This window comes from Empidonax traillii, unplaced genomic scaffold (assembly GCF_003031625.1).
Source record: "Empidonax traillii isolate 1590-97213 ecotype Southwest subspecies unplaced genomic scaffold, ASM303162v1 scaffold677:size394641, whole genome shotgun sequence".
NCBI classification, from domain to species: Eukaryota; Metazoa; Chordata; class Aves; order Passeriformes; family Tyrannidae; genus Empidonax; species Empidonax traillii.
This window is the reverse complement of record NW_020955870.1, coordinates 174,232-186,811: the sequence shown is the minus strand read 5'-3', so window position 1 is coordinate 186,811 and position 12,580 is coordinate 174,232. Positions and strand designations below refer to the sequence as shown.

The following is a 12,580-nucleotide window of genomic DNA, read 5'->3' as shown; positions in this document are numbered from 1 at the left end:
AGTATAATAGTTGGACCAAAGAAAATCCCAGATCCAAGGCCACACCTCTCAGGGCTGGGCCTCTGCAGCTCAAGAGCTCACATGCAATTCATGCATAAGGCTCAGAGGTCCACATGCCAAACTCCAACTTAGCCTGGGAGGTTTGGAAAAGTTTCAGGAAAGGATTTCATGAATATTTCATTTCCTCTCACCATCCTTGGCTTCAGCCAGTGACCAGATCTCCCCAGGAAAAACAGGCTCCTGGGAGATGATCTGCAGGCTGTGGCTTCAGGAAGGAGTGCTGGACTGTAGCAGACAGCCCTGCTTCCCATACCAGCAGGATTTTATAAGCCAGGAGGTCTCTCCAGACACTGCCTACTGAATGTGCACAGGCAGTGTCCCAAGTGTAAGCAAAGTTCCATACATCAGCACCCTGCCTTCCTTCAGCTGAGGGGAGGTTGAAGGAGCAGTGTTGAAGGTCTCTGGAGTTGTGTGCAGCTCTACTTGTCCTGCTGTGCTCATGCTCTCCCTTCTGTGCCCTTAGGCAACTCTTTTCTCCTCTTAGGAAAGAATAGCCTCAAGTTCTGGCTCAGACATGGAGTAAAATATCCCGGGGTGAGGGGGGTTGGGGCTACCCAACACTCTGCTATGAGCTCAGGGATGTTCTTCCCCTTTGTGCCTTTTTGTGTAAGGCCTGCCACCCTGTGCTCAGGATTTTGCTCTGAGATACAAGACTGTGACTGTAAGACCACGGAAAGGAAGCTACAGTGATCTAAAATGGGAGAGGGTGTGGGGCTGACAGATCCCTTCCCTGTCAGACATGTGCATGTGTTCTGCCAGACCCACATCTCTCCTGTTTTGCAGTACCTAACACAACCTTGAGTCCTAGATGGATAAAGAGCTTAAAATAATGAGATTTGGTAAAATGCTGCCTTTGAGAGAAGACTTGTCTCAGCAATGCCTTTGCATGTCTGGAACACGTGTCACAGGGAGCCTTACAGAGAAAGGAACAAGCTGAGTTCTAGAGGAACTGGGATCTGGGAGACCTCAAACAGAAAGGCAGCAACTTTAAGCTGATCTTCTCAACCCAGCTCAGCTCCCAGAGCTTTGCATACAGCTGCCACCCCAAAAGCATGAAAGCAGCAATAGGTTTCTGTGATTTGTAGCTGAGTCAGACTCCTGGAACACAGCTGGAAGGGAAGCTTTTGGTGGGAAAGCCTCACACCCTACCCCTGCTAGTAAGGCTAAGAGGTCTTCCACTCCAGCTCTCTGGTCTTCCAGGGATGTTTCCAGCAGCCTCAAGAAAACCAAGTCCTGCTGTATCTGATATTTCTAAGGCAAAAACAAAAAGAATAGGAAATGAAATGTGAACAAATATCCCATCCAGACTTTTCCCTCCAGCCTGATGGAGCTAAAGAACTGTGCCCATCTGCTTTTCCTGTGCATGGCATCCTTAAAGCTACCCCACTTCTCATCATGTCAGTGGAAACTGCACCTGCAGACCTCCTGCTCCAACCGGCCGTGCTCCTCACCAGATGATAATGGCCACCAGCCTCATGATGGCTTCGTTGAGGCAGTTAAAGAACTCCCGCAGGGCCCGTCCCTTCTGCTTCATGCTGCCGATCATCAAACCGAAGCACATGGAGAACACTACCAGCCCCAGAGCGTTCACCCCATTGGCTGAGCCCGGGATGGGAATGACTTCTTCAAAGGTCAGCACCTCGGAGATGGTCCCCAGGGCGTGAGTGACGTTCTCCAGGATGCTGGTGAAGTTCTCAGGCACAGGGATCTGAGTGGTGGTGACACCTGCTGTGACATTGCTGCTGTGGAGGACGGTTCTGGTGAAGACCCTGGTGCTGTACTGCGTCTTGTACTGAAAAGACACAGATTATCAGATGCGCTCACAGGCCCTACTTCAGAAGCTCAGGACACGTGCTAGGCTCTTGCATCCCTTCCTAAATTAAGGAGAGTATTGCAAGTTGCTGCTGATCTGTGTGGGAAATTTGCCCCACCTGTTCCCAAGCTCCTCAGGATAGTACTTGCACCAGAAAGTTTAGAAATTTCATAGAGCCAAAGGTCAAAAGAGACCACTAGAAGATCTGATGTTGCTAGAACTGAAATATTCTGGCTTCTCTGATCACCCTTTGTGCTGCTTCCAAGGGCATTAGCATTACAGAAGAGACAAATCCTTAGGGGGAATCTGCTCCATTTTACTGCCAGTCCAAGCCTGCTACCAGAGATCATGCAAACCCTTCCTGCTTCTCTGGGATGGGATGCAAGTTGAAGCCCCCAGCTACATACAGCTTGAAAATCTTGCAGATTTATGACTGCAGCAGTCAGACCCAGGGAAGCAATTGCTGTTCCATCCCTCAGAAAAGAGGGTAGGGCATGGGGCATGGCTAGGGCACAGGGCACAGAGATAGGCCAGGGGAGATTTCATACCTGTTTGAAGCAGGCTTCTACCAGGTTGGGTGGGAACATATTCCTGCAGTAGATAAAACAAGGAAAGAGTTATTACTGAACTGGGAAGAAAACATGGGCTTCCTGGCCAACTTCTTTGTCCTGGAGTAGTGTCTGAAGTCACAACTGTCACAATGTCTGCTCAAGCCCTTTCTGTCTGAGTGACAGAAGAAAGGAGTATGCTGATCTGAACACAGCACCTCTTGTATCATGTCAGACTCCTGCTGCATCTTTTCAGACTCCAGAAGGTTATTCAGATATGTGGAAAGAGACTACACACTGGGACATTGTCAGAGCATCATCAAACCCAACTGAATCTTGAAACAATAACATATTACAATATTTCATATACTGCCTGGCTCTACAACTGCCATTTGAACTCTCTGTTACCTTGTAGCTCAGAAGCATTGCTCCATACCACTCGAGATGGTACAGCTTTACAATTTACTGTGTAAGGTCCCAGCAAGGGAGAGAGAGACAACGCCTTGGGAACCATTTCCTTGATTTCCTTTGGTCACTGAAGATGGGTATTTGGACTAGCCTTTGCTGGGTGAATTCCTGAAGGGAATGCAGCCACTGATGGGTTTCATTGCTTGTTTTGCTGAGCATACCTTGGCCTCTTGCATTAAGACTCCAGCAGCAGGGCTGGACTCCAAGCCAAGCACTCAACCTCTGAGTCGGTTAACCAGACTAAGCTATGAGCAGTAGGCTGGCCAAGACTCAACCACTAACCCCTTTCCTGGATGCCTAAAGCTGTGACACTTCAAAAGGACATTGCATGGAGGGATGTAATCTCACTGATACGGTCTCAACATGAGACCATCTTGTTCACCCACCTCACCAAGTCCATGAAGGCATCTGTTGTCTGCACCTGCTCAATTCTGCCTTCTCGGTGGAGCTTGTCCTTAGATCCTTTTCCTGGGTGGATGATGATCACCATGAGGATGCCGATGAAGACTGCTATGATTGTGGTCACCATGTAGTAGACAATAGCACGCATCCCCATCTTCCCTGAGACTCTGCTATCCAGTGAGGCCATCCCTGGGGTGTCACACAGACAGACAAGGTGAGCAAGTCTATTGTTTTAGAGAGAAACGGGAAAGCCTGAGGAAGATTCAAAGGGTGCAAGGCACATGCATGAGTTGGGCAGGGAGGTAGAGTCTCTAGGAAGCATAGCACACAAAGGGCAGACTTTGGAGTTCCAGGGTGATGTGAGTATGGGAGGATATGGCTTGTGGTCATGAAGAAGCATAGCACTGGTGGGTCTTAGGCTGCATTTGGGAGTGTAGCAATTTTCTTCAAAAGCTCTCAGGAGGGAAATAATCCCCTCCCAGTACATTGGGCCTTTCAGTCCCTAATGGTGGGATGTTTCAGGAGGTGGAATGCCTTTCAGTCCCTTCTGCTGTCTGAAAGCTTGGCTGTCTGGCACATCTTCTATGAGGATCTGGGTGAAACAAGCCCTCCAGCTGGTGATCAACCTCAGTCCTTTTGGAATAACAAACTAACCTTCTCTAGGTTGAAGAAAACCTGAAGCTGACTTGGGCAACAAACGACATTTGAGGTTACATAGGATGAAATCCTCGTTACCGCTCAAGGGTTGGGCATTGGAACCACTGCATTGTGTTCTCCCCAGTCTTCTGAGAAAGCACAAGGCCTTCTGCTTCTCTGCCCTCCTCCTGAGCCAGCAGGGGATGAATGTGGATCATGTTCACCATCGTAAGCCAAGCTAATCCAAGCACCGCCAGCTGGGGCACAAAGGGGTACTGCAACAATAGCTACCATCTGTCTTTCTGACCATTGCCTCAGATGAAAGCAGCAGAAAGCACTTCTCACCTGTAATCAAGCTCGAGACAATGAGAGGAAGAACCAACATCTGGAGCATACGCATCAACAGCTCTCCAGGGAAGGAGAAATACTTGATCTGGCGATAGGTCAGCTGGTAGGGCCGGAGGGAGAATGCCAGGATAATCCCTGTGGATCAGCAAGGGATGAGAATGGAAATGGGACAGTGTGATCCAGTGGCCTGTCCCTCAGTCCTACAACGTGGCTTTTCTCTTTCTCATCTCCTTTCAGCTCCCCCTCTCCCCAAAGGAACAAATGCTCATTTTCTAAAAGGCTGTGATCCAGTTTTTACTGTATGCTTTCTCTCCCTCTGACATATTTCTGTGCACAGGAGCCTTGTGCTAAACCAGAGATCTTGTTTCCTTGTCTCTCTTCTGCAGTCTGTTCCCATGAAACTCATGAACACAAAATGCTCTGACTGGAGTTATGATTTCCAAGCCTAAACTGTGACTACACGGTTCATAGTCTTTGTTCATTCACCTCTTAAAGCTGAATTCAGCCTGGATATAGCCTGGATCAAAAGCTAGGGACAACCTGCTGTCTGCTGAGCAGATTTGGTGTGCATTGTATCACGGCCCCTTGCTTCAGTTCTAGTCCTGTCAGGCTAAAGCTGTGGGATGAATCTGAAGATCCCTTGTACCTGCAGCTGCACTCACAAGATGCCTCTGAAGAAACCTGGATGATTTTTATAAGGATTGGTTGAGCTAGATCATTGAACCCTTTCTGCTGTTGACTGTTTCTACACTGCAGCCAGAAAGGATCAACAAGGATACGCTCCTGCATGCACACCCTCTGCAGAGTCTGTTGTTCTTGCACACAAAGGCACTCATAATGTGGACAGCACTTTGAGCTGTCAGCTCATCAACTTCACCTCCCCAGCCAAATCGCTATAATAAAATAAACTCTTGTAGAATAAACAGACACTTCCCCACATTTATAAACGGTGCCTGGTGTTGCCAGCAGCTCCATACCTAGTAAGACCGCAGCAATGGTGAAGAGGACGAAGGCGTTTCTCCTGAGGAAGCTCTTGGCACTGTTGGCAGTGATGCTGTGCACGCGCTTCTTGGCCCGCGCCGCTCTCTTCTGCACGGCCTGGCGCAGGCGCCGCACGCGGCTCTCGGTGTGGAGCCGCTTGGCTGCATCCTCGTTGAGGAACAGGCTGTTGACGTGGCTCTGCTCGCTCATGGCCAGCACGGCTGCTCAGCCTGCAGCTCTGCCTACGCTGGGCAGTGAGAAGGACAGGCAGGAGAGCGTAAGCTGCTGTGCACCTTCCCTTCACCTTTGGGTCATTTCCCTGGGGCCCTGAGCACATGTCTTTGGAGTTGATTCATGCGCTCCTCTGCCCATCTGCAAGGAGCAGACCTCATGGAAAGCATCTAAAGGGCTGCCAGGGTCTTGTTACTACTGCTTTGGTGCCTCTAGAAAGTTCTGGCTACTATAGCACCCAGTCTGCAGTGACAAGTGGCTTGTGGGGGCCTGGGCAGCCAGAAAGGGCTCCACAGCCACCCAGGCTTTTTATCAGTTTGGACAGGAACACACTTTTTATCACCTGGCAATAAACCCCTTTCCTGTGTACAAACTCTTCCAAACAAAACCAAGCAGCAAACATTTCTGACATAACTCCTAGATGGACAGGCCCTCACCACAGCAGCTTTTCCTATGACGGTGAGCAGCACTGGCTGTTTCTGTAGAAAGGAACATAATCCCTTTGCCTTCTGTGGAGCCTCAAGATAAGACTTTATTTACTGATTTTCCTTATAAACATAACAGGACTTTCAAGTATTATCTCTTGTCAAACTCCACTGATGTGGTTAACCCTTGTCCTCATAAGTACTAAGATTGAAATCAAACCTACTCCAAAGAGATAAATGAAGAACCAATTCTGCTCCATTACCAACTGGTTGCAAGGCCTGGAGCAGTCTACTGTACTTTATCCATTCATTTTTTACTATTATTCCTATATTCTTCAGAACAAAAGAACAAGGGAGTTACAGAGGCAAACCAGTCCCCTCTGGAGTGCTAGAAGGCACCAGCAACCCAACAGTTCTTATCATAAGGAAGAGTATTGACTGACTGTGCAGGTTGCATTTTCCTTCTGTCACTGTGCCTTGACAGACACAAGGTCTGAAAATGATTCTTCTTCCCAGAAGTTTGCAAAGGTAACACAAACCTACATGAAACCAAAGAAGAGATCAGCAAGCGCTGGAAGACCTGTCTTTGGTGGTGTAAATCAAATAAGAGCTACCCTGTTTGTAGTCCTAAATTTAAATCAAAGAAACCCTCACAACTGAGACTATATTCTCTATAAAATATACATACAGTGTCTTCCATCTGGACCCAGATAAATGCCTATTATGACCTGAAGACACTGCCTTAAAGAGGAGCTGGTTCATAATACAGGTTGCAAGGTCATTTCCACAGAAGGTGGAGGAAAACCTCCATTCTGAGAGAAGGTTTGTTTGCACGGATGTTAATGGCTCCATGAGGTTCAGAGCAGTGGTGGCCCAGCCAAGTAACTCTAAGCCCTCCGAAGGCTGAGCTGTGTGAAGGCCACTGGCAAAGATTCTGGCCATTTGCTGTGGGAACCTTTCAGTGCTTCTGTGGACACCCCAGCTTTTGGATCAACAAACAGCATTCTGCAGATTTTGGTCTGCTCATTCCAGCTTGATCACACATTCCCTTCCTTACTACACTGCCCCCCTTCTATCTGCTGATGGAGACAATACACACCAGACTGTGCGGAAACTTTGCCTGTGTTCCTTCTTTTCACTGCCAGTCCTGTTTTTCACAGCTACCCATAAAAAAAAATGAACTGCAAAGTACATATTCTTTCTGTTAATTGAGTTCATGCCTCCTGAACTCAACAGCTGGTTTAGAAACTGTGGATTCCATCCCCTGTGTCCCAGAATGGACTTGTATTATTTATTCAGTAGCCACCCAGATATAGAGTTGGACAAAAAACATTATTAGCTGTCAGGTTCCAATGACCCAGGACTTTCACACATCTTGTATCCTCCTGTCTTGCCAGTTACTGGCATCACTGACCTTACAAGGAAGAGCACATCTCACAGATCTCACTCTTTTCATTCACATACTCACAGGATAATCCCTTTTGCGATCCACCTTATCTGCTTTTGTCTAGAAGTCTGTCCCAGAGCTTACTGCCCTTACTTATAATGAAATAAGTAATTGTCTGCACAGTCAGCAGCTGAAGGGATAGAAAATTATAGACCAGAACATTCCAGTTGGAGGGACCTACAATGATCACCTCATTCAACTTCCTGACCCTTTCAGGGCTGACCAAAAGTTAAAGGTTGTTGCAAAGGCCACTGCCCAAATGCTTCAAACACTGAGAGGCCTGGGGCACTGACTGCCTCTCAGGGAAGCCTTTTCTAGGGTTTGACCACCCTGTCCATAAAGAAATTACAGAATCACAGAGTAGCTGGGATTGGAAGTGACCTCTGGAGATCATCCAGTCCAACCCCTCCACCATGGCAGGATAACCCAGAGCAGGTGACACAAGAATGTGCCCAGGTGGGTTTGGAATATCTCCAGAGAGGCAGACCCCATGACCTCCCTGGGCAGCCTGTTCCGGTGCTCTGCCACCCTCAGTGTAAAGAAGTTCTTCTCCCTCACATTGAGGTGGAACTTGTGTTTTAATTTCTGGCCATTACCTTTTGTCCCGTCGCTTGGGCATTCAAATGCTTCCTAATGTCCTGTCTAACCCTCCCCTGACAGAGCTTTGAGCCATTCCCAGTTGTGCCGTCCCTGAATCCCAGGGAGAAGAGCCCAGCACCTCCCTCTCCATGTCCCCTCCTCAGGAAGCTGCAGAGCAAAGACATCACCCCCTCAGCCTCCTTTTCTCTGGAGGAGACAAGCCCAGACCTCTCAGCCACTCCTCACAGGATGTGTCTTCCAGCCCTTCACCAGGACGTTCACCCTCCATTCCCCTTCTCTGGACACATTTGAGGACCTTCCTATCCTTCAGTGCTGGGGCTCGGCCCTGCACACAGTGCTCCAGGTGAAGCCACACCAGTGCTGACCAGTGCAGGGTAATCCCCTCTCTGGAGCAGCTGGTCATTCTGTGATGTCCCCAGCATGTGATTTACCCTCTCAGCTGCCTGGGCACCCTGCTCACTCCCCTTAAGCCTGCTGCCAGTCAGGAACCCCAGGTCCCTTTCTGCAGGGCTGCTCTCCAGCCACTCCATTCCCAATTTAGATTTGCACCAGCTTCCCTTCATCAGCTGGGTGTGTGACTTCATCCTAGAAGGAGATCAAACTGGTTAAAGAGGACTTTTCCTTCGTGAACATGTGTTGACTGGTTAATGATTGCATTATTCTTTAAATGCTTTTCAGTAGTACTCGGTATGACCTTCTCCATAATTTTTCTAGAAACTGAGGTTAGATTCACAGGTCTGGAGTTAGTCCCCTCTGTCTTCCATCACACCTTTCTTGTGGATTGGGATAGTGTTGGCTTGCCTCCAGTCAGCAGAGATGCAGTGCAGCTTCCTAAAGTAGAACAGATCACCACCCGAGGCAACCAGTTCTAAAAGCAGAACCACCAAAGAAAGTTTTAAACCTCAGACACTCTTTTTCTTACTCCCAAACCACTCACTCTTCATCAAACAACCCAGTACACCTTGGCAGGGGGAAGTGCTGCCTCACTTCAATGTGCAAAGCTCCAAATTCTTTAGTGAAGTGAAAAGTCACATCGATGGCTCTGAAATCACCCACCACAGACTTGCTACACACAAAACGGACTTCCTGCTTGCTGTGATGACCCGAGGAGACCCATGTGGATCCAGGAGTATGGAAAAACGGGCTCCCTCTCCTTCAAACCTTGCCTTTGTTGGAGCTGGACCATAGCACAGCAACGGCATAAACTCCCGAACAGGGTACAACCTGCAAATATAAAGGGACTCACCTGCTCTTTTCTCCACGTGCGCTGGAAAATGTACTTTTGTGTGAACAAAATGAAATTTCTGTATTGATATGGGAAAGTACAGGATTAATAATTAGATTCCATGTTCCACCATGTGCTCAGCCGCCTTCTCAGAGCAAAACTTATTGCACAGAGGGAACTCACTGGCAGATCTTACTCCAATGATGTCCCCACCCTCCTGCTAACTTGCTTCCTTTCTCAATCTGCATATTTTGCAATAGAGAGGCCCCCTCCACAGCACTTTCCCTCTGCATCGCTGGATTTGTTTAAGTATTATCTATTGCATCAGCTGGAAGTTCTCAGACTGTTGCAGTAAGTCATCAGAACACTCTTGTCAATGGCTTGGATTTTTCTTCTTGTGAGGAAGAAAGTGGCTTTGCCCTCTTGGTGCAGGTTGTTCTATCCATGGCTGCTCCTCCAGGCTTCACTTAGCCAGGAAAACTGAGATGTTTGAGAGCATTTTTGGAGGTAATTTCAAGGCATAGAGTATTTTGCAAGAAATTTCAGTGTTGCAAAACTAATGCCTAGTTCCTGGCAGTGAGGTTTCACATAAACAGTGGAATTTTGGCTATTTTAGGGGCATCAGTCAGAAGACAGTGAAAGTGAAAAATGAGGAAGGAAGACTACTGCACTACATTTTGTCCTTCTCTTTGCAGATTTTTCAGTGGTTTTCTTCCTATCTAAACCAGGGAGATTTCCAGTATGGGGGGAGGAGGGCAATAGAGCATAAGAATCTATAAAGATCTAGAAAGCAGGAAATCTTTGAATCAGCTGACATGCATCTGTTCCAGTTTGTATTGGACACTGAAGAACACCTGTCCTCTTTATGCCTTGTCTCTGCTAAAGCAGCCAACATCAGAAAAGCTGACACCATCCAGTGTGCAGCCCCTTCCTTGAGCGTGTTTTAAAGACAGAAGGTGTTAAAATCCTGGCTGAAGGGAGATGGGAGGAAGCCATGGCACACTCCCAGTGCTGGAGCGCTGAGTGCAGGAGCATCAGGGCAGGTTTGCATCCCCTTCTTACAATTTGCATACTTTTGGCCCCACAAAGTTCCACACTTAGAATCTGAGAGTAAAATATTGCACACAGAAGAGAAACTTGAAATCGCTTCTTGTATGTGTGCTTTTACTACAGACTCTGGAAAGACACACAGCCTCCCACATCTCACATCTTTGTCCATGCCCCTCTCCTGGAGAAAAGATCAGCTTGTTAAAATGGAGAACTGAGGAGAAAAGGAGAAGTAAAAGGCAATCTTCAAATGCATCTAATTGAAGAAAAACCCACATCAGTAAGGACATAACCTCAGTGTCAGATCAGATAGAGTCTTTTAAAATCCTTTATCAGGGATCATTTATGAAAGGTTTTTAAAGCAATGGATATACCATGGGACGAAGGAGGAGATGCCTTTGTCATCACTGGTTGTGGGGACAGTCTGCCAACAGAGATTTCAGTTGTGAGGGCCAAAAAGAAACTGTGCAGAGGGCTGAGCTGTTCATTTGCTCACGAGTGACTGGAAGGATGATTTGCTCTGTGAATAAGTGAAAAAGAGTAAACATAGAAAGAAAAACTCTTAGTTGTACACTCCAATGACTCAAAAAGATACCGGAAAGATCACAGAGAAGCACAGGCTGACAGAAAAGCAGTACCAGGAATTACTGTGGGACAAATTAGGGGATAGAAAATATAGAGCATACTCCATCCCTGAGAGGATGAGTGGCAGCTGGGGCAGAGTTAATTTATGTCCTAGTAGATGGTACAGTGCTGTATTTGGAATTTAGGGTGAAAGTAATCTCAGACTTTGTCTTGTAATGAAGTGCCCAGGCATGAATTGCACGTGTGGGAATGATACACCTTTCGTGTTGCAACATTAAATGCTCAAGACTGGAGATTTTTCAGTTCTCAGGAACCAATATGCACATCTTGAATACTGCTGCATCAGAACAATAGAAAAAAAATGAAATTGTTGGGGCAAATTTTAAGTTGTTTGCTGAGGAAATTTTGATTTAACTCAGATTCTAGGAAAGCTGCTGTGAAAGTCTTCAACTTCTTCTTACTTTGTTTTTTGTGCAGGATGAGCTTCAGAAAAAACCCAGCCAAGTCTGACTTTTATAAAGCTGCCATCACTGAAATGTTCCTACACTCAGTTATTCAAACAGCAGCGTCGAGAGGCAGGCTGTAAGTGTTTCTAAATTTTTTTCATGAAAGGTTTTGCACTGTCTCTAATGAGGTGGTTTGTGCCCATGGGAGCTCACAAGCAAGCTTCTCTTTGAGCCCTGCATGTGGCAGGCTGTCAGCAGAGGTGAAAGGGAGACTTTCCTCAGGAATTTATGGGTCATGAATCTGGTCTGTGCACTGGACAGGCAGATCCACTCTGTGTGTACCTGTTCCATGGTGCTGGGGGAGCCCTGCAGAGCCCCACGGGAAGGGTGCCTGTCCCTGGGCAGTGCTGGTGCAGTGCAGAGCCCAGTGCTGCCCAGCTTAGGGCTGCCTCTGCAGGCAGGATCTGGAGGGAGCTGCAGGAGGTGCAGAGCTACACGGCTTGGAGAGGGCAGTTTCATGTGGAAAACATCTCCTAAGAGATGAGGGCAGTGGTGCTGGCCAGAGGAGGTCAATTCTGTGTTGCAGTGATGTGTTGAATTTCTGCTGGGGACAATAGACAGTCCTGCTGCCCATAGAGAACCTGTTTCACTGTCATGCTTGGAACCAGAGGGGATAACTTGCTGTTTCACATGAGCTTCTCATGCCTTAGAACACCTTTACAACAGGAACAGAAACTACACACAGAGAAAAAAATTTCCTTTATGCCTGTGCACACCTCTGCCCTCACTCCAGAGGAATGCAACAGCTCTGCTGTCACAGGACAGTGAGTGTTCTAAGCGTGGGGGGACTGCAGAGATCTCTGGCCTGGTTTTGTCCAGGCAATGGTCAGGGTCAGGCTGTGCTGGGCAAAGAGGAAATACCTTAGAATAATTTACATGGTCCGGACAAAACTCAACATTAAACCCAAAAAACAGTGCAGCCTTTTCTTAGTGCCTGCGTTCAGTACATCACCCCTGGGACCACAGAACTCCTGGGGCATCCTGGGTGGGACCAGAACCAGGGGCCAGAAACTCTGCTGTGTTTGTGCCAGCAGGTTGAGAGAGGTGACTCCCCCTCTTCACTCAGCACTGATGAAGCCACAGCTGGCATGCTGTGTCAAAGTCTGGGCTCCCCAGTATGAGAGATGGGCACTTTGGAGAGAGTCCACTGAAGGACTGCAGAGATGATGGAGGGACTGGGGCATCTCCCATGAGGAAAGGCTGGGAGAACTGGGACTGCTCAGCCTGAAGGAGAGAAGACTTGGGGGGGGGGGGGGGT

General features: G+C 47.8%; 1 protein-coding gene across 4 annotated transcripts in view; it reads right to left on the bottom strand.

Moving 5' to 3' along the window:
• Positions 1-12,580, bottom strand: part of LOC114065558 (excitatory amino acid transporter 4-like) — a 36,172-nt gene that overhangs the window by 9,679 nt on the left and 13,913 nt on the right. For 3 of the 4 annotated variants that reach the window (XM_027899581.1, XM_027899582.1, XM_027899580.1), the window contains exons 3-7: positions 5,253-5,494; positions 4,273-4,410; positions 3,276-3,480; positions 2,422-2,464; positions 1,512-1,852 (exon numbers count right to left, since the gene is read on the bottom strand). In XM_027899581.1, coding sequence (XP_027755382.1) covers positions 1,512-1,852; positions 2,422-2,464; positions 3,276-3,480; positions 4,273-4,410; positions 5,253-5,466 — 941 coding nt within the window. In that variant the 5' untranslated portion in view covers positions 5,467-5,494. Of the gene's footprint in view, positions 1-1,273; positions 1,312-1,474; positions 1,853-2,421; positions 2,465-3,275; positions 3,481-4,272; positions 4,411-5,252; positions 5,495-12,580 lie in introns of those variants that run through there. The other variant, XM_027899583.1, reaches the window with a different exon arrangement.